This window comes from Lagopus leucura, unplaced genomic scaffold, assembly GCF_019238085.1.
Source record: "Lagopus leucura isolate 7727_CA_CO unplaced genomic scaffold, USGS_WTPT01 Super-Scaffold_100015, whole genome shotgun sequence".
NCBI lineage: Eukaryota > Metazoa > Chordata > Aves > Galliformes > Phasianidae > Lagopus > Lagopus leucura.
In genome coordinates, this window is record NW_024962269.1 from 6,624,802 (window position 1) to 6,648,953 (window position 24,152).

The 24,152-nt window shown below is 38.3% G+C and overlaps 1 protein-coding gene and 2 long non-coding RNA genes across 8 annotated transcripts in view; 2 read left to right on the forward strand and 1 right to left on the reverse strand.

The window, feature by feature from the left end:
- LOC122182632 overlaps positions 1 to 14,674 on the forward strand; it is a 34,813-nt gene extending 20,139 nt beyond the window's left edge. The window contains exons 8-16 of one of the 5 annotated variants that reach the window (XR_006179889.1): positions 575 to 677; positions 1,751 to 1,869; positions 4,634 to 4,722; positions 5,460 to 5,549; positions 7,522 to 7,590; positions 10,510 to 10,600; positions 11,191 to 11,371; positions 12,651 to 12,737; positions 14,431 to 14,674. This is a non-coding gene — a long non-coding RNA (uncharacterized LOC122182632). Of the gene's footprint in view, positions 1 to 574; positions 678 to 1,750; positions 1,870 to 4,633; positions 4,723 to 5,459; positions 5,550 to 7,521; positions 7,591 to 10,509; positions 10,601 to 11,190; positions 11,372 to 12,518; positions 13,537 to 14,430 lie in introns of those variants that run through there. The other 4 variants (XR_006179886.1, XR_006179887.1, XR_006179890.1 and 1 more) reach the window with 4 other exon arrangements.
- Positions 1 to 15,004, reverse strand: part of DMXL2 (Dmx like 2) — a 51,100-nt gene extending 36,096 nt beyond the window's left edge. For both annotated transcript variants that reach the window (XM_042876095.1, XM_042876093.1), the window contains exons 1-9: positions 14,878 to 15,004; positions 8,514 to 8,639; positions 6,885 to 6,956; positions 6,175 to 6,253; positions 5,390 to 5,543; positions 4,626 to 4,692; positions 2,646 to 2,824; positions 1,713 to 1,896; positions 566 to 740 (exon numbers count right to left, since the gene is read on the reverse strand). In XM_042876095.1, coding sequence (XP_042732029.1) covers positions 566 to 740; positions 1,713 to 1,896; positions 2,646 to 2,824; positions 4,626 to 4,692; positions 5,390 to 5,543; positions 6,175 to 6,253; positions 6,885 to 6,956; positions 8,514 to 8,639; positions 14,878 to 14,964 — 1,123 coding nt within the window. In that variant the 5' untranslated portion in view covers positions 14,965 to 15,004. The remainder of the gene's footprint in view (positions 1 to 565; positions 741 to 1,712; positions 1,897 to 2,645; positions 2,825 to 4,625; positions 4,693 to 5,389; positions 5,544 to 6,174; positions 6,254 to 6,884; positions 6,957 to 8,513; positions 8,640 to 14,877) is intronic.
- Positions 15,005 to 15,300: 296 nt separating this feature from the next.
- LOC122182634 overlaps positions 15,301 to 24,152 on the forward strand; it is a 76,810-nt gene continuing 67,958 nt past the window's right edge. The window contains exon 1 of the long non-coding RNA XR_006179892.1: positions 15,301 to 15,466. This is a non-coding gene — a long non-coding RNA (uncharacterized LOC122182634). The remainder of the gene's footprint in view (positions 15,467 to 24,152) is intronic.

Genomic DNA, 24,152 nt, shown 5'->3' on the forward strand with positions numbered 1-24,152 from the left:
GGTAAAGTAGTATCTTTAATCTTTTTCTTCTACAAAAAACAAAGTGGTTTTATCCTTAAAAAAATATTGTACAACTTTTCTTCATTCTGTATATTCTGTAGTTAAAATACTTCCTTCATATACTGTTGCCTCCCTAAATCCAACAATCAAGCATGAAGCAGGCTTGAAATTTAGATTGTGAAATTTCTTTTACTTCTGATATGCAAAAATAAATTTAATTTGGATTTTAAGAATGCTGAAAGTTTTGGGCAACTGGCTGTAGATGACCCTGCTTAAGCAGAGGCATTGGACAAGATTATCTCCAGAGGTCTCTTTCAACCACAACCATTCTGTCTGTCTGATTTTTTTAGGAAAAAATTAATAAGTAATTAAAATATTCAGACCGATTTGTTTACATAATTCTATGCAAAAAAAAAAAAAAACCAGTTATGAAATAATATTCTCTCTATGAATACCTTGTATTCAAAGATGCATAGCAAAGAACACGGACCTCAGACCCCTCTGTTTATTTCTTCCATTTTGTTCAAATCTACTATTAACAATTTGATAAATGGTTGCATTTTACCTGTATTAGGGTTGATGCTTGCTGCTATGTGGAAGTGACCGAGTGCATTTGCGTGATGTGAAATGTGACGCTGAACTTCATGAGTACCCTGCTGATCTGGCAACACATCTGTGTGGGTAACAAGAACGGAAGACCTCCTTTGTCCTTTTCTCATATTTTTCAAGTGGTGAATTGTCTGGTACAGTTAGAAAAAACAATTTAAGAAACAATAAGAAAATTAAGATATAAATATTTATGTAAAACGTGAAGCTGTAAAATTTCCTTCTCCCTAAGAAGTGAAGACTAATTTCAAAAAGATTACTTGAAGTTCATTTCAAAGGAGATTAATCAAGCTCATGTGTATCAGTTCTGACTGAAGACGGAGTTCTTTTAGCAGTCTCCAGAAAGGTCCTTACATTATCTGCTTCAAAGACAAAAAAAAATCCAACTATTTTGTGTAACAATCATGAAAAAGATTATTACAGTCTAAAAGCAGAAACAGTTATAAAGCAATTTTATAATGAATTACTTTTATGCAACTAAAAATTAGTGAGAGTACATGGAGACTGCAGCTTATTCAATAGCCTGAAACATAGCTGGTTCCACCCTCTCTGGGTATTGTCAGTCATGATATGTAAGAAGTAAGAACTTCACCTGATTGTTCTATTCTACAAAAGAGTGGTGCTTTTGTTTGGTTTTGTTTTCACACTGACAGGTTTTCTTTTCCTGTAAACATAATATACTGCATGTGACTGCTACTGAAACTTAGAGCCTCACATTTTTATAATTCTGGAAATGCAATTATCTACTCAGATGCCTAAAGTAAAGTGTATTTACTGCTTCTACTGTTTATTTTTATCTACACACTTTCAGACGCAGTCAAAATGAAACCTTCTTACTATTCCATATTAGTCATGCTCTCTCCTCAACCCTTTTAGTTAGCTATGGAAAAAGTAGACTGAAATTTAAGAAGATGTAGTTTAGGTGCAGAACAGAACCTTATTTCTTCAGTGATTAATAATATACATCTATAAATAATGCAGACTATTCTGCTACACTTGCAAGAATTAAATAATACACAGTCTTAGAGTTCTGCATAGTTTAAATTTTCTAATAAATGTTTACAAGTTTTAACAATTCTGAAATACAAAATTGACAAGTATTGTACCTCTAGTGCATGCTGTATTCTGTCTTTGTGCTTTCCAGATTGAGAAATGGTGCTGCTAATGCTGGAAGTGCTAGTTTCACATATCTGCTCACCCAGAAGAGTATCTTCTGGTAACAGTGTCTCTGCCCACAGTCGACAGATGCCATCGAGACATGATGTGAGTAACACATTGCAGACTAAACCCCTAAAGAGAAGCATATCAAAAATATTACTCAACATAGATAAATTGTGATTAAAGACACAACAAAAATCAGAAGAACACACAAATATTTAGCAGTCATTGCTACTTCCTCCGAATTCCTACCTCTCCCTCTAAACTAAAGGTTTATATATTACAAAGGTTTGTATGTTATAAAACTAAAGGTTTTATAACAGTAGGGATTTTCAACATGCTGACAGATAAACTCATAAATTATTAGCAAAAGTGCATGTGAACATGGGGTGGTTATTATTTGATAAATGCAACAGTTATTATAAAACTGCAGTTATGGAACTGTTGAAGTTATTTTTTTGCTGGATAATGTGAAGAATACATACATTTTTACTAAATCCTGACAAGCGAATCAAACAATGAATTAAACAGCAGCATATACAACAAGGTTCAGAAAAAATCTTACTCAGTGCTAACTGTTCAAAGAATAAGTTTTATTTCCAATGTCACAATGTCTGGCAGAACTTGAGAAGCTCAGACCATATTTTAGAATGAATCTCTCCTATTAACATGACTATAATTGTTGTAATAAGGAACGGATGTCTTCGTATATGCTGGATATGTTCAATTTCTTCAAAGCATAAGTAGTGAAACTGAACCATGCTCATGGCCAAACTTTAAGCAGTGTGTTAAAAAACAAAACAATACAAAAAGCCGTAACAGTTTGGTCAAATATTTGCTTGCTGGTTTGTTGCTTGTCTTAAAAATTAAATCTTTCAAACCTGGGCATGTACTTGCTAATATTACGCCATGAAAATCCTGTCACTGCTCGAGGATGAGCTAAATAGGCAAATGAGAAGTTGACAACCCCTGAGCATTTCTTCTTCTCTTCATTCTCTTGGGGCAGAAGAGATGACTTCCAACCAGTTATAGGATACCAAACCTTTAAGAGGCAATCATCCTAGGTAAAGCAGCAAAATAACATGGGATTAGCTAGCTACAAGTGAAAAAAGTCAGAAAAAGAAAATACTAAAATGGTATACAAGACTGCTGTTCAGTACCTTTCATGAATACTCAATCTATGCCCCGGAACTATTTGCAGTTTTGCAGACAGCCCATTCCTGGGACCAGAAATTTCACTGATAGTAATCCTGAAATGAGTTGCAGGACTGAATAAATATTCTGCTAGGAACACACCACTCCCAGAAGTAATTTTTCTTGCAGTCCGTTTGTCCCCCTACATTCCTCTTGGTTCTCTTTGCATTTTCTGCGTATTATATATGTGTGCTTCAATCCCACATCCATTCCTCTGCAAAAATGAAAGCCAGAAACAGGCTGCCACTCCTAGCTCAATATTAAACTTATTACCAGTCAATTTCTCCCTTAGGAAAATTTGTGCTTTAAGTCCCTGGGGGTTCCCATGCACAGGAAGCCTGATTTTTGTGGGAAGCACTGTATCTGCTGCCAATAGGCCCATGAATGACAAATGGCTGCATAGTACAACCCTTCCCTCCACCAGCAGAACATGTGCTACCTTTCCTATTTGAATGGCTGGGTACTACTGATCTGGTTAAGTGAAACAGAGGTGAATTGCTGACACAGCAATACTCCAAATGCTGTCAAGTGGGACTGGAGCGTGACTGCACTGATGTGAACTAAGGCAACATTACTAGGATGACCACAATACACTGCATATATTTGTGCAATACATCCTTGGATTTCAGCACTGGAAAAGGAGTGTAGATGCACAATAAACAAATAAATTACAAATCTCTGGGAGCTCTTATTTATTTCCTGTCAAACATGTAAAAGGCAGTATCTGACCAGACTCTGCAAGAAGAAAGGTTGAGAGACAGCACTGTTAAAAATTATGATGAAATTGTGAAGGAACTAAGATGGATCTGTCCTACAAACAGGAAATAACTACTGGAACCATCTGCCTCACACGCTTAGCCAAATTCTTAACTGTATGAAACTAAATTCATGGAAAACAGAAGCATGGAACAAAGCAAAAGTTTTGTTATTTTTCTAACTACAGTGACTTTAAATGTAATATTTTTGAGGTGTCATTATTAGATTTTTAGTCATAAAGTAATGACAGCTTGTGATTCCTTGTCCTCTTTAATAAGTCTAAGAAGATAAAGGTTTCTAAATTCCTATATCGTTTGACCAACATTAGCACAAGCAATAAATGCCCAACTATCCAGACTCTCAGAACTCAAATGAGAGGGTAACATTAAAGAGAATTATTAGTTGAAAACTTAGTTTGAATAGCAATTTGACAAAAAATATGACAAATGGAATTAGAAGTTAAGAACTGATAGCAAACTCAGACTTCACTGCAAACAGAAAATCTTTCTGTTTGTACACTGATATGCACGTTACACTTGCTTAAATGCATATGTTTTTCACGATCTAAAATTTATCTTAATTATTTCAAATAGAGGATGAAAAAATTGTTTACGCATATCTGAAAGTTCATCTAAGTATACTTTATCTAAAATATAACTGAGTCTGTATTACTGTCACTGTAATTTCAGGACAATTCTGAAGTATTCAGTAACAGTAAACAGCTAAATCAAATTTCTTGTTGTTGAAATTCGTGGAATTACGTGAAAATAGAGCATTATACAGAAGATGATTACTTAGCTCAGACTACAGTAGAATACATGGCTGTAGGACCATTCTATATTACTTATTTTCTTCTGTCATAAAAAGGAACACAACTGAAGAGCTTATCTTGTTGTTTTTGTTATCCTTACCTTCCCAGCTGTTGCAAAGTATTCACCATCAGGAGACCAGGCCATCAAATGTACTGATACTGCAGTCCTAAAGAACACAAGAGTAAAGTTTTAAAATGTAAGTAAAGTCTATTTATTGTACAGTATTACTCCAAGTATATTTAGTTAATTCAATGTTAATTTCATTATTTAATTAAACTATATTTGTATTTTATAGTTGTTGTTTTAAGCATACTTTAGATATGGCAGAAGCGTAAGAAGTGTTTGCTACAAGAAAAACATAGTATTTAGTATTTTCATATAGCTTTCTTTAAAGAAAAACAGCACATTAAAAAATCAGTAGTTTTAAATATGGTAAGCCTAGGCTAGATCTAATGAGATCATGGAAGTGAAGTTTGGTCCACTTGCTTTTCTACTCCCAGAGGCCAAGACAAATGATAGGAAGGCATCAAACAGCTCTCATCTTGATCAGCATTGTATGTCTGCTTGCTGCTGCTCCTCTGTCACATCCAATATCTCAGCACTACTTTCAAAGGATGAGAAGACAGGGACAATTTATACATATTGCCAGGGCTATAGTTAAGCCTTTGATATGTTACTGGGTGACTGAAGGTCACCTGAAAAAATGAGGTTTTTTTTTTTTGGAGTAACTTCCATTGTTTGAATTTTATGATAGTTTAAGCTTATTTAAAAGAGTATTTTAAAATACATTTTTGGAGAGAAGATAGGGTTGATATATGAGTTGGCATCACAATCTGTCTTGAAATGAGAACTGTCTCACTCACTTGCACTGCCAGACACATTTCCAGTCATTCAGAACTGGGAGAACTTTATCATCTTTTATCTGATTATCAGGATCATCTTCATCTTCTTCTAGAATGTCACTGGACGGTGGAGCCCACAGTTGCAAATAGTCAGTTGCTGTCAGCAGCCTGTTACCTGAATGTGAGTAATGTTGAAGATGTGAAACCAAACTGATACATGCATAATGATGTTTAATGTCTGTCATCATATTTTGATGAAAATAATTAAAAACAGGTTGAACAATCAACTTTATAAAGTCCATTTTAAATAGGAAAGAGTATTCAATCATACTATACATCTGTTTTTATCAAAACATTTTGAATTTATAATGCCTTTCAAGAAAAACTTTTAGGGTTTTGATGTTTTTAAGATCACTTTGAATGACAGATACTTTTTAATAATGACCTCTGAAGATGCTGAACAGCCATTAATGTCTCAGATAATGCACACTGTTAGATATCTTATCAATATCTCTCTCTTGGTAGAGTTTTATTATAAGTCAGCAATATATTTAAATGATTATTAGTAGTAATTTAAGGCAGTTATCAACTTAACACCGTGATTCCCAAACTAAAATCTTACATAAAGCACTCAAAATACTTGGCATAGCATCTTCACAAATGCATTTTATCCGATGCTACGCTGCCAAGAATGGATCAGCTAAAATGTCTGTATTCATGCTTCCACTTCATTTCAATAAAAATAATTTATGTTCAAGTTTTCTAACTATAAACATTAAACAAATGCATCACAAATTTCACATTACCTTGAGGATCCCAGGCTAAGTTGTAAGTCATAGAACTGAGAAAAAACTGCCCCGTTTTAAGCCACTGACACTTCAGCTGCTGCAGTTTAAAGAAGAGTAAAAATTAATTTTAACATCAGCGGCAATGGCGTTTGTATTTATTTCTCACTAAGTTGTTACAAACGAAGTCAGGACCCAGTGGCAGACTCTGTAGTCTAGCTTGAATAATTTCAATTGTTTAATAAAAATTAAACACATCAGAGTCACATCAGATACAAATGAATCTGTAGATTGCTATAAGCTGGTTGCATCACACATTTGTAACAACGTAAGGAATGGCAGCACAAATGCAACAGATCACAAAACCCACTTGTGAACACAATCAACACGACGTTTGGCCATGACTGTGCTGTTTAAACTAGCGTGGATACACAAGTCCAAGGCCTATTTCTGTATTACAGACCTGGCATGTCAATTTAAAGAAATATGAGCTGACTGCTATGTCACTCTTGCATCAAATCTTGGTGTGAACTTGAGAACACTGCAATCCCCAGCTCTGTACAGTGGAAGATCCTTCTCATCCATTATTTTATCTTTTATTATTATTATCCATTACTATGGATGCTGTGAAATGTGTATCCAGTAGTCTTTTGGGTGCCAATTTAATAACCGACAGACATACTTTTCCTTCAGAACCTAAAATGAATTACAATCATAAAATATATACTTACACTGTTTCTTTTATGAGAATTTACACCAAGCGGTTCAAAAATGCAAACAGCATTTCCATATGATGCTGCAATCTGGAAAAAAAACCCCAAAGATTCAAGATATAAGGTTAGGAGAGAAGCCTAACTGCTCCAAAATCTTTGAAAGAATCTAAAGAATTTCCACAGTACTACTGCAATGTACAGATATTCAGCAAGTAAAATGAAAACAAATGTTATTCAGAGTATTATACAAATACTTTCTATAGGAAGATCAGAAATGCATACCTTTGAACTAGCCCATCTTTAAGATTTTAACTGTAAGTATGGAAGATATTTCATTCAGTGGGATGAACACTGTCAATCAGATCTAATACATACTTCTAAGGCAACTATTGTTAATGCGTAAGGGAAAGCTGATATCTTACTACTTCTGCTCGTTTTCCCTACTTTACAACTAACTAATGAATTAATTATTAGTGTCTGGGTCTCAGTGTGACCCCACGTTCCATTTTGTACCACTAAATAATAATTACTAGAAAAGGGGAAGAAATTGGATTCCATTTTGAATAGTTAAATTACATTGTCAGGGAAGATAAATAGTAATGGAAAAACTGAAATTCTTGTACCACTCAATTTCCTTCATCTACTTGTTTTACAGAAACCCTTCATGTACAAGATGGCCTTTATCATGAATTTATCTAGTAATATTCCCAATACTCAAATGCTTGTAAGTACTTTTGACAACCATTTAACTGTTTTCTTGTATAAAAGATTTTTAAAACAACTGTTTAAAGTTCCTCCCATTCTCTTCGACACAGAAGTGAAATAAGAGTTTCACCACATTATGAAATCTTACTTCCTCTTCACACGGTGGGGAGAAAATTAAAATAAACACCAAACCAAAAAAGAATGGACTTTGAGTTCAGAGTCCTGAATGCAGAACCCTGCAGAGGTTCACAGTGGTCTTGCAGAAGCCACCTGTGCAAGATGGAATCTCTCTTCCCACTGGGCCTCCATGGTAGGCAAACAGAACTGATAAGCAAAATTTGTGCTCAGTGCTCTGCAATACTTCATAGAAAGGTTTTGGTTTTTTTTCATGGCAATCTAGACTGTCTGTTCAGCATTAAGTGGGGATTTAAAATAAAGCCACATAGCCAGTCAAGGGCCACACAGTTATGACAGCTCATATTGCAGCACTGTGAAACACTGTAAACGTGCCTGAGCTTTTCTGAAAAAATAAAGAACCTTTAATTTATTTATGTTTACATAAATTATTTATCCCTGCCATGTTTTACTATATGCAAGCAGAAAATTACTGGAATCACAGAAGCAGGAAATTTTATACCATTGCCATACTGCAACTAATATATCTTTCCACATTTTGAGAGGTTTGTTACTGCATATGTTGGAAAGGCATAAAATCCATTCTTAAAATGTAACTCCTGCCTTCTCCCTGCACCACAACCTAAAATTTTCAAAAATGGACTGTACTAAAGCAATCCTCTGAATGGCGCTGAAAACCACAGATCAGTAAAAATCTTTGCCATTTAATTAACTCAGTAATCACGTTAATGTTTTGTGTTGAATTGTTTCAGTATCCTTTTTCTTTAGGCCTATATAAAAACGAAAAATAAAAAACCCAATCCTTACCCTGCCTTGTCGCTGGGAGCACTCCACACAACTGACCTGAATGTTTCCATGTTTAGCACCAGGAATAATTTGTACACATTCAAAGTCATTTGCCAGAATAACAATGTCACAACCAGAACCATATGCCTGAAATGATTTTTAAAAGGAATACAAATTAAAATTTATTAAGAAACAAACGCGCAAGCAACTAAATCATTAAAAAAGTCAACTAAATCATTATTAGAATTATGTTCTGAAAAACGTAAAAATCTCAATTTAAACAAGTAATGGATCTTATGTTGCTATGTAGAGAGTTCATTCCTCATCAACTTGGTAGCAAGAGCAGGATAATCAAGAAGTACAAATCGACTCCTAGGAGTTACTCTGCCTTTCAGACTAGGAACGATTATCAGGAGGGAAAAGGAATCTGAGCAGCCAATGCCAATATCTGAAGAATTTACAGCTGGGATGGTTACGTCCTTCTACAAGCAGATGTGAATGTATTGAGGTTTGACTGCTCTACGCACAAAGTGTGCAATACAGTAGTACTGTCTTTTGCTTTAGAGTTCTATGCTTTTGCATTTGTTGGATAGAGGAGTATAATGTGCAGTGATAAAAAATGTCAAGTAGAAGTTCATCCTGCTGTCACCATTCCACCCCCTTTAAAAAGAACATCAAATGTCGCTTTTCCACAAGGATCCCATTTCTGTACTTCTCTGGGTTTTAAAATATGCTTGTTACAATACTGCAAAGCAAAGATTTGTCCTGGGTAAGTTGTATCTCATAGATAAACACGGTATCTCATAGTATCTCATAGACAAACTGCAGTATAAACAATGCAAGAATAATTTATAGTATAGTGATAGCTTGCAGCACTTGTTTTTGGCAGAATAAACACGTGTGTCTGCCAACCTTTCACCTGCTCCTGTGCACTAGAATACTCTAAGCCCCATAATCGCAGATGATCTGTTGTACTGAAGTCCCACATTCAAGCACAGAAATCCCTTTCTTTCATAAATCTACTAACAAGCTGTTTCAAAGTAAATAAAAGTCATAGTAGGAGGCTTCTTTCCTTAAAGGAAGTTTTCCACTGATTTTAATACAGCAGAACACATTTTACAGCAGTTGAATTAAGCAGGAATGTGCCTGCTCTCAGCAGTCAGTGCCAGATGCCATAAAATCACTTTGCCTCTTGCTTTTCTCACTATAATTTCTAGATTACTGAGTCCTACCCTCACTTTTGAGGTCAGTCATTTTAAAGGCTATCTAGGTGAGTATTTCTATAGGTGTCCAAGATTAATGCCTGTTGCTGGTCACTGTGTGGTAATGGTGTAGGAAAACCACTGGAACTAGACAAGTCTACAAGATCTCAGTCTCATGTTTACTTCTGATCTTCCTGGGAAGGAACAGTGAAGATATGAAGAAAAAAGGCTGAATTTAATGAAAGCACAGTCACTGCAAAGACAGGAAGGGAACAGCAACATAAGTAGAAAAAGCAGGTACTCAGACTGTAGAAATTTTTAATCTACCTCATGTTAATCTCTATCTGATTTACAGGCCTTTAAACTTTTTCTTGTGCTAACATTCCCTCAAACCTTGTGTTGCTTGCAATATGAAAAAGATTTAGTTTTTACTTTTTTTTTCAGTGAGAGCTCTGAAAAAATTTGCTCCTCCAGCTGTCAAACAGTTGGGCCTGCTAAAGAATCTTAACACATGGCTCTTCAGACTTGTGGAATTCTGGATGGTTGTTTCTAAGGGAAAGGATTGTGGGATTTCATCTGAGAATTATTATGTCTCCCAGCTTGAGAACTGGCAAATATACAAAGAAAAATGTCACAACTTGAGAAGTGGAACTGTGATAAAATATTTTACTATTAGTTTTTCTGAAGTCCAGAAAATCATTGTTTCTATAAACGACCTTTCTGCTACCACAATATTTAAAGTAAGTGTTTATGCATGTCCTTGGAAAGAAACTATTAATGAAATGATAATTCCAGGTTCTTCTTTTTTTTTTAAGCATCTACAATTTACCACTCCACAGGACGTCTACCAGCACAGTCATTAACTGAGAGTATGTTTATGGATTTTACAATCTGAAGATAGTTCAGGTCAGTAACTGCACTGCTTGCAAACACCTGGTTTTGTGAGTACTATTGTCACTGCTCTAAATACAAGCTTTTGATATGGCCTTATATAATGTGGTCCCCTCGCTAAATACCTACCTGAACACGAGAATACACATTTTATCTGTAGATGCAGCAATTAAATGTCCAGAGTAGTCCTGCGACTGTGTAGTTGCATGTCAAAATTAGAACTGGGTACACAAAGCCTAGACTGAAAGATCTCCAAGGCCATGGCACAAAAATGAGGTAATGCAGGTTGTCTTTCTGAGTCCTCAAACCTACAGCTGTTGTTCTGGGAAGCTCTGAGGAACTGATACTGAGGTATCAGTATACTGCAAGCAGGGAGGAGGGGGGAACCAACTGCTAAAAGGTGGTTAGAGGGAGATTGTCTGTAAGAAAATACCTTAAGCTCCTTTGTGACTAGGCCATGCATTATTACACCCTGGCTGGAAGGGAACAAATTATTACAGAAGTTGAATACAATTATTTCCAGAAAGTGGGAGTGAGAGAGACTTGAGATACTGAAGTAACTTCTGGCACTGAACAGAAAATCTTCCTGCTTTATTGTTGCTCAGCTTCTCATATTGGATTTTGTTGCAAAACAAACTCCACGAGTGGTGTGGAAAGCTGGACAGTTCAGCAAACATTCACATTTAGGGTGAAGAAGATGGAGACTGTGCTGTGAATGCCCACAGAAAGACAGGAGAACAGAAGCAGGTCCTGGAGTTCCAATATTTTATTCACCTACTTCAAAGGGTAAGCAATGAAAACGACAGAGATTCATTTTCAGTTTTTTGTCCCTCAGTCTGCCTTCTAATTACTAATACCAACAAACTAAGGGACAAGATTTAAAATGTTGTTTGATACATTAAGAAAGAAAAGGCATTGGTCCACTTAAAATAAGATCTTAAACTATGGAAATACCCTATTTTTTTTTCATTGTTGGTATTGATAATTTGACTTGAAAGAGGTACAGACTCAAGCCTCAGAAATAACACAGGGAAGGGAAAACACTTCTCAACTTCAGTTATGCTTACTGTTGTTAAATATGTATGCCTGTGTGTGTATAGTTGATAGTGGACAAACCAGAAAAAGTGTTAATGCTTGTGTATGTCTGTTTGCCCTGTGAAGGGCAAGGTAGTAGGTTGTTTTTTAAAATGTTTTAGTTTCCCCCCTCCAATCCCCTCTCCCCAGCTGTTATCATTGCAACAAAAGAACATTTTGCTGGTTAATTTTAGCATTTACCATTTTTATGAAATTAACTAAAAAAGTTGGTTAGTAAGCAAAAGGGTTCTGTTCTACAGAAGGTTCTTTTATTTTTCTTAAGGAATCATCAAGACGTAGAGATCTGTTTCCTAAGTGAAATCTTACTATTCTTTCTTCTGTTTCTCCTCTTTGCCTACATGTGGCACAGCACCTAAGTGTCCTATGTCAGTCCATGGAAGACCTCAGCCAGAGCACTTTCCCTGCAGGTATCAGCCTGCAGCTCCGGGTTCTTTGAGGAAGCACTTTTGGTTCTGAGGTCATTTTTTTTAGTGTCAGTATTTATTTTGAGAAAGTCTCTTGTTTCTTGAAGTTCTTTAGAAGCGTATTTGCTATAAAACTTCAGCAGTACCAGCAGTATCAGCACTTTGAAGGAAAGGCACACCCTCATTTGAAAATGTGTTCACTTTTTCACATTTACACTGTCCACATTTTTCAAAACAGAAGAGATCCATATATTTTCCTGTACTGAAAGGTATTTCTACATAATCACCTTGTATTGTCTAAGTACAAGCTTCCCATTTGATTACTTTTATTTCTATTGTATTTCTAATTATCTCAATATATTATCATGCTCACACCAGAACAGAACATGTTTCAGTCAAATCCTCTTTTTAAATTCTTCTTTCATTCCTTAAAGGTGCTTCACTGGTAGCCCCACTACACCAACAAAGAATAGGAAAGTGCCATAATAGTTATAATATTTAACAGTAGTTCCTTCTGAGGGACTCAGCTGACAACATCTTCAAGGAGATCTTTTGTGTCAGCACAGATCTCTCCTGCCAGAAGAAGAGTGGCCATAGAATTCAAGGCAATAGACTAATCGTCTGCACAGCCTGATGGAAGGAATGGAAAACTGGTAAGCCAAGCAAAAAGGAAAGATGGGGAAGAAATGCTGAGATACTGTAATGGATCACAGTGCAGAGGCCTTAGATAAACAGTTGTAAGCTGTCACTGAATGAAACCAGTGCAGCAAAACCACCCACATGGAATACCTGCCAACCTCCATTTCCAATGTCACTGGTAACTTTAAAATTAAATGGATTTGCAAAACTGCCAGAACGCCAAGATGACTTGCAGGATCCACAAGCAGCTAATAAGCTGTGGTCTGCCAATGTTTGCTTGAGATCTGAGCCCATTGAAATGAGCAATGTCAAAGCTCTAATTGAATGCAGGAGTACCAGGCTTAGGCTCTGATACAGTAGGACACTGTACTGAGCTGAGTGAAACCAAACAGGGTTTGAAAAATGGAGGTAGTTTATAATCTTTGAAAAACATACTGGCTGCAAGTTACTCCACAAGGTGCAGACAATGAATACCTTTTCTGGTTAGTTGGGGTGTGTGTGTTGAAAGACTCCTTTGCACAGCAATCAGCTCTGACCACCCGTAACTTCTGCATGCTCCTTTGTGAAACACAGTTAGTGGTAACTGCTGAAAGGAGGACAAGAAGCCCTGCTCACAGCAGGTTGGAAAGCATGCTGAATTATACCAGAATGACAAACAGAAAGCTGTCATTTAACACTAAAACATAAATAACAAAAAAACTACTAGCTACGTGGTCCCAGCACCTATTTCTTTGGATTTGTTTCACTTTATGGAGTCACTATGACCTGTTTCTTTTTAGCAAATTAAGTTTTAAAAAGTTTAATAGCAAAATTTTTTATTTTTCCTTTCTTATGCTCAGAATAACTAGATGCCATTCACCTAAAGCCCTAAACAAGTACACTTATTAGGTGGAATGTATCATCTGAGCTCCAGCTAAGCTGGCCTGGAATTTAAAAGCCTACATCAAAAACAGAAGGGAGAAAAAGCAAAGAGAAAAGTTATAGCTGTGGATGTCCAGGAAGTGCATTCAATGTCACGCCCATCCCTGTAGTTCCTTCTGTAACAGTTCCTTCTCAGACACAGCAGCCAGATGAGCAAGTGAGGTCTGTTATATGCAGCTCTACAGTTAAAACATGCTACTACATGATTCTTTTTCTTTTTTCTCTTTTTTTTTTTAATGGAATAACAAAATACAATGACTACAAAAAACAACAACAAAAACCAAACAACCCACAAACAAACAAACAAAGAACCCAAACAAATTGTTCTTGTAAAAGTGTTACGTGAGCTGTAATTTATGTTGCTGTTTCATCATGTTTGATGATATTATTATCATGAGAAATAGCACAAAGTTGACTTTTATAGTGCAGACTTTTCAGATTGTTAGAGCCAAAGGAAACACGCTCATATATGACATATGTTTATATATATGACATGTATGGCTATGTTATTGTGTAAATACCAAAAGAGGCCCTCTAATATCAGCATGGCTGCACAGCAGCAAGACAAGGAAAGAAAGAGAAAGATGGCACCTCTTATTCCTTATGAATTTCAGCACTCTATACCAAAATTAGACCTGTGTGTTAACCCGAAGCAGGCTTTAAATGCTGGACAAGTCAGCTGATGGTTGTCTTGGGCAAGAAATGGCGCTCTGCATCATCTATCCGGTTTGTAGTTAGTATCTTGCGAACGTTAGCAGGCAATCTAGCGAGACAATGTATCCACAGCCACCGCGCACTGCTGGGATGCGGCGCGCCGAGCGCTGCGGCTGATGGCTCGCTACAATCCGCCCAGCACACCGTAAACTAAAGACGGGAAAACCGACTTGACCATCGACAGAACGACCGGCCCGCGGCTGATGGACGCGTTTATTACGCAACTTGGCAGACTCCTGAAATCCGCTTCGCTTCTTTCTTTCCCTCCTTAAAGGGAGCACCACGCGGAGCCAGCCGTGTCTGAGCAGCGGCGGGCGGCCCCCCCAGCCGCGCACCGCCCGAGCCGCCTCGCAGGAGGGGGGCGCGCAGCTCCCGGCCCGCAGCGCCGCACGGAGAGCCGCCCCTCCTCCGCCCTCGCGCGGCCGCGGCCCCGACCCCGCAGGCCGCCCCTGCAGGTTAATCCCCTCCGGCCCCTCCCGCGGGCCTACAAAACGCCCTCCCCACCCCCCCCAACCTCACCGTGAAGGGGACGTCCTCGACGCTGCCCACCGAATAGCAGTTGTCCCCGGGGTTGACGGCGCCGGTGAGCACCTGGTGGAGATGCATCGCGGCCGCTCGCCCGGGGACGACCAAACGAGACCCGGATGGTGCCGCGCTCCCGCACGGGCCCAAGCCCTGCCCGCCGCCACCGCCGCGAGCGCGCGCGCGCGCGAGGGAGTCGGGAAAGGCAGGGGGTGGGGGGGAGGGAGAAGAGGCGGCGCACGCGCCGGGCAGCGCCTGCATCAGGTGAGGCGCGCGCAGGAGCACGAGCGGCAGCCGTTGGGACGGCCCTCGTGCGCGCGCCTGCGGGCAGATGGATCGGATTGGGGGGGCGGGGGAGGCGCGCGCGGGGCGCCTGAATGCAGAGCGGGGGGGAGCGGGGAGCGCTGGGTGCGGCGCGAGGGTCTGCAGAGTGCCGCCTCAGCGGCGGGAAGTGCGAGGCAAACTCTTCGCCCCGTCCGTGAGCCGAAAGGACCGCTTTGTGCTAGCGAGAAGTAGGTGTTCCCGACTCGCGAACATCCACTTGTCGTGGTGAGAACGCTGCTGGATACTGTAACAACTACACGAGGTGTGTGGCAGCTGCGTTGCTTTGTGAATGTAGTTACAACCTCACTAAGAATACCGCGGCTGGTGTTTGTCAGAGCCGCACGGCGCTGGAAGCTGCTGGTCAACGTGCTTGTCTCAGGGATGTGCAAAAGGCTGAGTGCTGAGCGTTGGCTGGGAGGGGTTCCAAGCTCTGATGGGAATAAAAGCAATCTAAATGCACTGCCTCATCGTGTAAGGAACATCCTGCAGTGTTTGGAACCCTGTCGGTGTGGTTCCACCTCAGTTGTGCTGGTGGTGACTGGAGTTCAGTGTCTGAGCTGATGGTGGTGAGGACCGCGTGGTTCTTCTTGCCTTATATTGCATCTTGAAATCCTGTCTTTTTCTGAGGAAGTGAGCTTGTGTTGAATGTAGGGGTAACGAGTGGTCAGGTGCTGGAACAGCAGGTGGTGGGGTCACCGTCCTGGAGGTGTTCATCACATGTTAGATGTTGTACTGAGGAATGTGGTTTAATAAAGAAATACTGCTGGTAGGTGGACTAGATGGGCTTGGAGGTCTTTTCCAACCATGGTGATTCTCTGATTCTATCAAGTTATCTTCCAGTGGAAAATAAGCATAACATTAGATCTGTTTCCATGCCAGTTAATGGCAATCCCTATCCAAAGGGAGTAGTGTCTCAAACTGGGATGAAAAGGAAAGAAAGCCATTTTAATCTTCACAGGTTACGTATGCAGCTACTATGGAAACTTCCACTGACACTATTCCATAGTGTTTCTGATCAATCTTCTACATAAAATGTACACTAACTTACAACTGCTTTTTATTTTGATAAGATATTTCAGATGAACGCAGCAGGACTTAGAGGCAAAACCAGAGTATTTTTGGAAACTGATGGAACACAATCCAACTAATAGTGGAAAAATATGTAGCTTTTGAACAGATATGGCTACCTCTGCTAACTGATATTAAGTTGTATGGGAGAAAACAGTGTGATCTTGAGGAAAGCTTGTCCTCTCCTGTGTGTAGGAGCCCCGTCTGATTTTTGTTGGCATAGAGTCTTAAGTGAAAGCACAGTACCTGCAGGATCACCTCAGTCTTCCTAGGTGACAGATACGATTGGTGAGAGCTTTGGTTTTCAGCCCAGTCTTCTGCTACCGAATCAGACTAACAGTACAGGTAGCCTTTCTCCACACTAAATGTGAGAAGGACTTCTATCTTACTTGGGTTGTTGAGAAACTTTTTCGTGTTTGACTTACATGGTTCTCAAGTAACAGTGGGACTTTGTTTGTTCTGGGACTGATAACATACGTTACTCTGAATCTTAAAGATTCCTCTTTAAAGTGGAAATAACACCAGATTAAGGTTTTCCTAGTACTGTATTTGTGGTTGTGGAAACCTATATTTATGGTCAGCTCTGTACACAGACTCTTGAGCAAGAATTGTTCTGCTAGTACCTGCAGATAAGGCCTTCACATTCTTCCTGAAAACAAGTGTTTTCATTTGAGTTTTGCTGACAAATCAAGTTTTATTTACCTTTGTTGATTCATCCTTATTCATGATTTAAATCCGTCATGTTGGAGTAATTTCCAATGCATATAGCAGCGATCTCTATGCTCACGAGCACGAAGCAGTCTTTTTACATTCCCTCCTACTGCTTCCAACTGAGAAATAAGAATATATTTAAAAACAAAACAAAACATATAGGACTTTTTTTTCTTCTTCTTCTGATTAGCTTGTTGCCTTGTTCAATTACTTTTTCTTAGAGTTACAGAGAAAGGAGTCTGCAATACTTCTGCTGTAAGCTGCTTACCCAAGAGTTCCCTGTTTTGTCTGAAATTTTTTGGAGTTGTGGGAGGGGAGGCCATATTGCAGCAGGAGAGCAGAAGTGTGCCAAAAATCCATTTAACACCTGCTAAAACTTCTCAGTTGGAGCAGCATCTGGAGCAGGTGGAGATCAAAGCATGTGTTAGAAATGTGGAGGGTAATTTAGCTCCTGGTTATATCTAGCAAGATGGATTAGATGACCTCTGAAGACTGTTTGCATAGTATCCGAGGATGGCTGTTTATTTCTTTTCTGCTTTTCCAAACTGCACAGGAAAAAGAAAAGTCGAGGTATTCAAATGTTGGGATTTTCGACTTCCTTTCTGCTTTTCCAAAAAGAATGAGAGGGAGGTGAATGAAAAACTCAAATTTAGAAAACAGGAACAGAACTGCACAGATGCTGTGGAGAAATAACTTCTTTCTATTTGTTGTAGGAAGGGATATTTTCACTCATCAAAAGAAGATGGTCTATAAATAATCAGAAGGATACATGTATAGATAAAGAAACCATGGTTATTTAAAAATCAAAACAGAACTAAGTAAACCAAACCAACAGAAAGCTTTTCTTCTGGGTTTGCTCACTGTGCATAGCAGTAGGATGAGAATAATCCACCTTTCTGCAAAAGGTGAGGTGTTTTACAGGAAGGTTCAAAGTGGTTCAAGAGGCTACTGTGGAATTTGTGCAGGAAGAAATCCTAAAGGGCATGTGAGAGGAATGTGCTAAGCACAGCCTAAGGAGGAAAAAAAACAAGTATGTGAAGAGATTATGCAAGGTAAATAGCTCAGGTGGATTGCCTTTATTTCAAAGGTGAAATGCAGCATGATAGCCTTGGTATTTTTAAATGTGAAGAACACACCCTATTTGCACTACTCTGTCCGTTTTCTGTGCTGCTGAAGGCCTCTACCTGTTCAGAAGAGAAGAACATTTCAGCACTGTGTTTTTATGATTCTGTGAGTGTTTTCATCATGATTCGTGATGACTGCCTCACACCCTCACAGTGCTCTTGAAAAAATGGCCCTTTTCCCTGAAGAAAAATTACTCGTCTGTTTTTTCTCTAGAAACCAAAATTCAGCTGTTGACTTCACTTGGAGAAAATCGTGCACTTCAACCCACAATTTGCAACACTTGCTATTAATTTCTAAACTGGAATGTGTTTTTGTTGCTGTATCATTGTTATTACTGATAGAACAAGATTGCCTCCTTAAGTATCTTTATTTGTGAACTGTTGCTCACTGTGTTTTTGTAGAAGACGTAAATCCATGAAGGATGGTCATTTTAATACTCCTGAAAACACCCAGTTACAGCACTGTTGTTTACTTGGTTACTTTTAAAAATTATATTTCTGGAAATGAAAAGCCTTCCTCCGGGGTGCAGAAGTGTTGAATGCTTTCTGCAGTAGATGGGTGTCTCAATATGTCCCCCAATGTGGGCCATTTCTTTCCTGTATTCACCAACCTTCATTCTAAAGAATGAAACTGAGTGAAATAAAAATTTGCTGTATGAAAAACTGCACCAAAATAGTAATTTTTCAGGAATTCTTTAAAGCACAACAAGAAACTTGTGGAGGGAAAGAACTAGTGATTAAAAGTGCAGTCCAGTTGAGTTGTGGGGTAGGGAGAAGGCTGTACATTTGAAAGCACACAGAGGCTTTGAGGCACTTATTTAAAGGTGCTGACATGTTCCATGTCAAAGGCAGGTGATCTCTAGGAGTTCTCTCCTTTAATACCCTCCAGAAGGTTCAAGGCTTGTCTTGCCAGTCTGTCTAATCATGATGCCAGCTCCACGTGTGTGGAATTTTGCAGGACAGTTCATTGGATTTTTCCAAGAAATAGTTGAGTTTATTTTTCTGTTGTAAATAACTAAATGCTAAGAAAACAGAGACAGTGTTAATGTGAACTAGTCTGAGCAGTGATATGCAGCTTGACATTGAACATTAATGATATGAGATTAACTCGTCCCACTGGCTGAGTTTGTTCTTTGTGCTCTCTCCTAAATGCTTCTGCGATAGAGAAATTTTTAGTGGATGTTTGGAATCATTTCCTGTGAGTCTAAATATTAATGGACAGTAGGAGGAACTGTTTTAATGTAAATATTTTTCATCAGATGGCAGAATGATGCTTTGTACTTTTCTGTGTATTTCTTAAATTTGGTATTTGTTGTTACTAATGCATCCTAACCTAACAAGAAAACTGTTATTTATCCAATAAGAATGAGATTCTATAAGGGATGAACTTTTTTTCTTTTCTTTGTTCTGATTTCCTCTTGGTACCCTTCTTGAATTTTGCCAACACTTATCTATGGTTTTTTTAAAGTAACATAAAAATCTATAATTTGCTTGCAGCGTCATTCTGCCCAGTTCATTTTTTACATGTATCTGAGTGTATCTTAAAACAACAGATTCTTAGGACTCAATGGCTTTTGGTAAGACCTTGAGCCTACCGTAATTTTATCTACATTTCAAATTATTGTGATGCAAGTTTTTAAGCTGCAAGCAAAAAAAACAACCAAACTCTTAACATTATAGTTGTTGCTTTGAACCGCAGATGAATATAAAACATGAAATTATTTATGTATTTAGCTGTTGAAAGCCATTATGAACATCTTCTATGTTTTCAATATGTAAACATTACATACCGTCTTTCTAGATGCAGTCATGTCAGCATTGTGTGAGGAAAAGTTGTATATAGTTTAATTTTTGTTCTTTCTTTTAATTTTGTTCTTCAACCAAGTGTATATGGGGAACAATTCATGTAGAGTACCTAGCTAGCTTTTTCAAACTGCTCTAGAAGAACTAACTAGTTTCTTGACTACACAGGAAATACGCCACAAAAAGAGATGTGCAAATTGATACGTGAACTAGTTCATTGTGCAACAAGTCATGGGTCAATGTAATTAATCTGTATGCAAGCTGCTGGGTTTTAATTTGGGTTGGTAATGCGTTGAGAGTTTAACCATTAACTCTTCAGTACTCAAGTTAGTAGCATAAATGCTGTGACCTTGTTGATGCTGAAGTTCTAAACCATTGCTAATTAACTCAGTGGCATTTTCTTGTGTTGAGTACAGTGCAGCGTGCCTATATATATATATATATATATATATATATATATATATATACACACACACACACACATACATATATATCTATAGGGTGTGGCTTAGGTAATACAAGTGTGTTTGCTGTGGGTAATTTGGTGATCGCAAGTATTTTGTGGCTTCATGCATTCCCAGTGAGCCTGCTAGGACAGTTATGAATCATTTGAAATGAAGTAAATCAATATTCTTTCCTAACATAACTCTGAGGAATCTCTGTGATGAAATTTGTATTTGAAACTTGAGGGAGTTTCTTTTGTCTAATTAACTTTTTAAAAGACAGTAATATAGAATTGAGCATGTACTTAGTAATAACAGGAACAGTACAATAGTCTGAGGTTCTCCCCCCTATCAATCAGAGTAAAAAGTTGAAAAGTTGAATTTTCCTGAGAAATGAAAAGTTGAAAATTATTTTTAAGGCTGCTTTCCCCCACCCATCTCTTGCCTTCCCCCAGACACGTCCAATCTATCCGCTTTCTGTCCAGAAGAGGCAAACAACTGTTCTGCTTATCTAAGTGCAGACTAAATTCATTGGAATCAGTTGCACTAAATATTATTCAGCTGCTCTTATCCATTCTAAAACATTCTTAGTGAAGTGCTCTTCAGGAGGTGGAAAGCAATGGTAAGGCTGTTGAACAGTCTTTTAGTGAGGTAAATCTGAGTTACTGGTGTCTTCTTAACGATTTTATTTTGCTTAAAATAAAGAACATTTTAGTTGCACAGAATCCTGTGACCATTGTCAAGAGCAAATTGACTTACTAGGACATGGAATAACTGTTAGGTATGAGCTTGATGTCTGACCCAATGATTTCGGATGGCTGGCACTTCTAGATGTTTTTTTTTTTTTTAAAAAAAAATTTTCTGTATAAGTGCCAGTAGCTAAAACTGCAAGTGGATAGTTTACTTTGAGTCCTTAGAGACTCAAACAGAAAAATTAATGGGGATTCTGACTTTCTTTGCTCTTTAATCACAGTGAACGTGTAAGATCTTTATTGTATACATTATGGAGCTTGCAGTTGAAGTTGGTATTTTGTCTTGTATTTTTTCTATGATTTGTTGTTTTCTAAGTACTAAAAAGCAACATGCAGCTGAAATGCTAAGTCATGGCTTGAAGCAGTGATTGAGCACCTGTTGGGTGCTCAATTCAATGCAATGCACCTGAGTAACCAGGGTAGGAGGAGCCAGGATCCACCCCTTTCCAGACCTCTTGTAGGGGTTGGCAGTGGAAGCAAGACCATCTTGCTGGGGATCTCTGCGTACCACGAGGCCTTCTGAAGGTAAGCAGTTGCTTTTCCTTATTTCCATGCCTGCTGCTGTTGTGTTTGAGCAAATCTCGCTTGTTGCAGCCTGGGGTCCTGTTGGTCTGCTGTTGTTGTTGTGCTTACTATCGTGTTACACCGTGCAACCAAGTTCTCTATATGCACTTTCTGCCTAACCCTGTTTATTTGTAGGGTATTTTGTTGCTATCCAAATCTCTCTTTCAGGAAGGCAGAAATTTGTCTTTCTGTGGCTGTGGGAGTTAGTGAATCATAACTGCAATAGAGTTTAGCAGATTGCTTGATTTAGCACCTGTTCATAATTTTCTTTCCATAGAAAAGCATTTGCAGTTTTTTTTTTTTTCTTGCCATAATACATAGAGAACTTTATTAATACTTAAGGTATGCGTTCTGCATGTTTGCAAATGAGCTATGTGCCTTGGCATCTAAGGCACATTCTTCAAGAGAAAAGTGCTAGCTTTGTATTCAGTTGCTAAAATAAATCTTGCATCATATAAGGTTTCTTAGAGGAAAGTTCAAGGTTGGTGTGTGTGATCTGTCTCCACAGACTTGAGTTTTAAACTGGTGACTGTTGTTCTTCTGTTATTTGTAGAAAATAATAAAAAGCAACTCACTGATGATAATAAGCAGATAATACAGTTCCCAGGAGATTATAAATGTAACAGCTCAGTTCTACATGCCTTCTATCCTGCATATGTGATGTCTGTGTAGGTTTTTTTTGAACTGTGGAGATTCACAGGACAGGCATGCTTAAGGACTGTTGATAGCTAAGTCAACATACAGGTAAGGAGCCTGTGGATTTTGCTGAAGTCTTCAAACTGATCTGTACAGTGCTGGAGAAAAATATTACAATGAAATTTGTTTGAATCCTTAATATAGGGTTGAGAATTTCTATGATTATTCTAGGACATGAACTGTGTATTCTGATCTTGCAGACAATTCTGAGATGGTAATAAAGATGTATGCATGCGAAAAACAGCATCTTGGTTCCTACAACCATGAACAGGATATGAGAAATGAACTGAGTGCTAGCCATGGTAAATCATATTGTGCAAAGTGTTCTCTGGAAGTACATTCTGGCTATCCATTGCACACCTTAATCCAGCTGAGATAAAAGATGAAACTTGGGCCTAACTAAACCGATAGTTTTTACTGGTGACACGATGGGAAGAGTGTTTCAGGTTTTCTTTAATTTGTGTGTGTCTTTGGGGCTTTGTGGTGTTTTATTAGCTTGTTCTACCCCCTTGTACTGTGTTTTCTGCTTTCCTGTCCCTTTTTTCCTCCTCCATTTCACCACGATCTTGAATTCCCTCTCAGTTTAATCAAATTAAAAGTCCCTTAAGAATATTAGGGTAATTTCATGGCAGCGTAGAGACAAGAACTGTAATTAGACTTCCACTGATGGTAAGGCTTCAGTGAGGGCCTGATCTGTCTCACTTGGCACAGGAGAAAACTGGTGTTATTGCCATTGGATAGAGAAGACGAGACAGCATTAAAAAGAGTGCTGATGTCATGTGGAACAGGAAAGGGCAATAAAAGGTGACTAAGAACGTGGCAGGCTTCGTTTTAACCACTGGTTAAGTAACAGCTTATGCCTCAGTAGAAGCCTTCTAATACTACCACATGAATGTGGTGGCTGGTTTTTTCTTAACCTGTTATGACTTTGCTTTTGATTAAATTAGAATGGGTGAATTGGTGTTATCTGCTTTTGCTTGAGAATTAGAGGAAAATAGTAATTTTGTCACCACGGAGGAGTGGTGAGGAAACACAGTTCAGCTGTTCTTTGTGCAATACAAGAAGTCAGTAGTGAGCACTCTTTCCCATTGGTTTGTGTGGTATGTGCCATACACCTCTACCAGAGCAGTAATGCACGTGTGTATTTTGGGGGTGTGCACAGGAATAAATGTCAGTGATATTTGCCAGCAGCGTGATGTGGAAATGCTGCCCACTGCATCACGCAGATCTGCTGCCATCTGTTCACAAAGGTTTGCTGTGTTAAAGAGGAGCAGAAAATTGTATAATTTTCCATATGTTAAACTTGTGGCAAAATTTGCTTTTCTTTTCTCTCCATGGAAATTTATTTCTTCCGAAATCCAAGTCAAGTCTCTTTGTCTTTAATATTCTGAAATTTCCATGGATGTTAGAAACATAAGGCTCCTTTACTTAAGTTTGTAAACGCTATTTTCCTGTATATCTGATCAACGTTGCCTTTTTTTTCTTTGATTTGCTATTCTGGCAAATACAGAATCCCAGTAATTAATGTAGTAGGACAAACAGTCTGTTATTTGGATCATATGGTATTTTTTATATCTCACTTATAATAATTGAACCCAGAAGGATTGATTTCATGATGAACTTGTAGTTATAGTTTTCAGAGTGTCTATATTTTGATTTTTCAGAGTTCAGCAGATCAATTAAAATGATTGCCATTGCTGCTGTATTTGTTATTGATGGGTATTTGCCATAATTCCTGGCCAAATAACCTCTTCAAAACAGTTTTAACACTGTTATAACTTTATAGC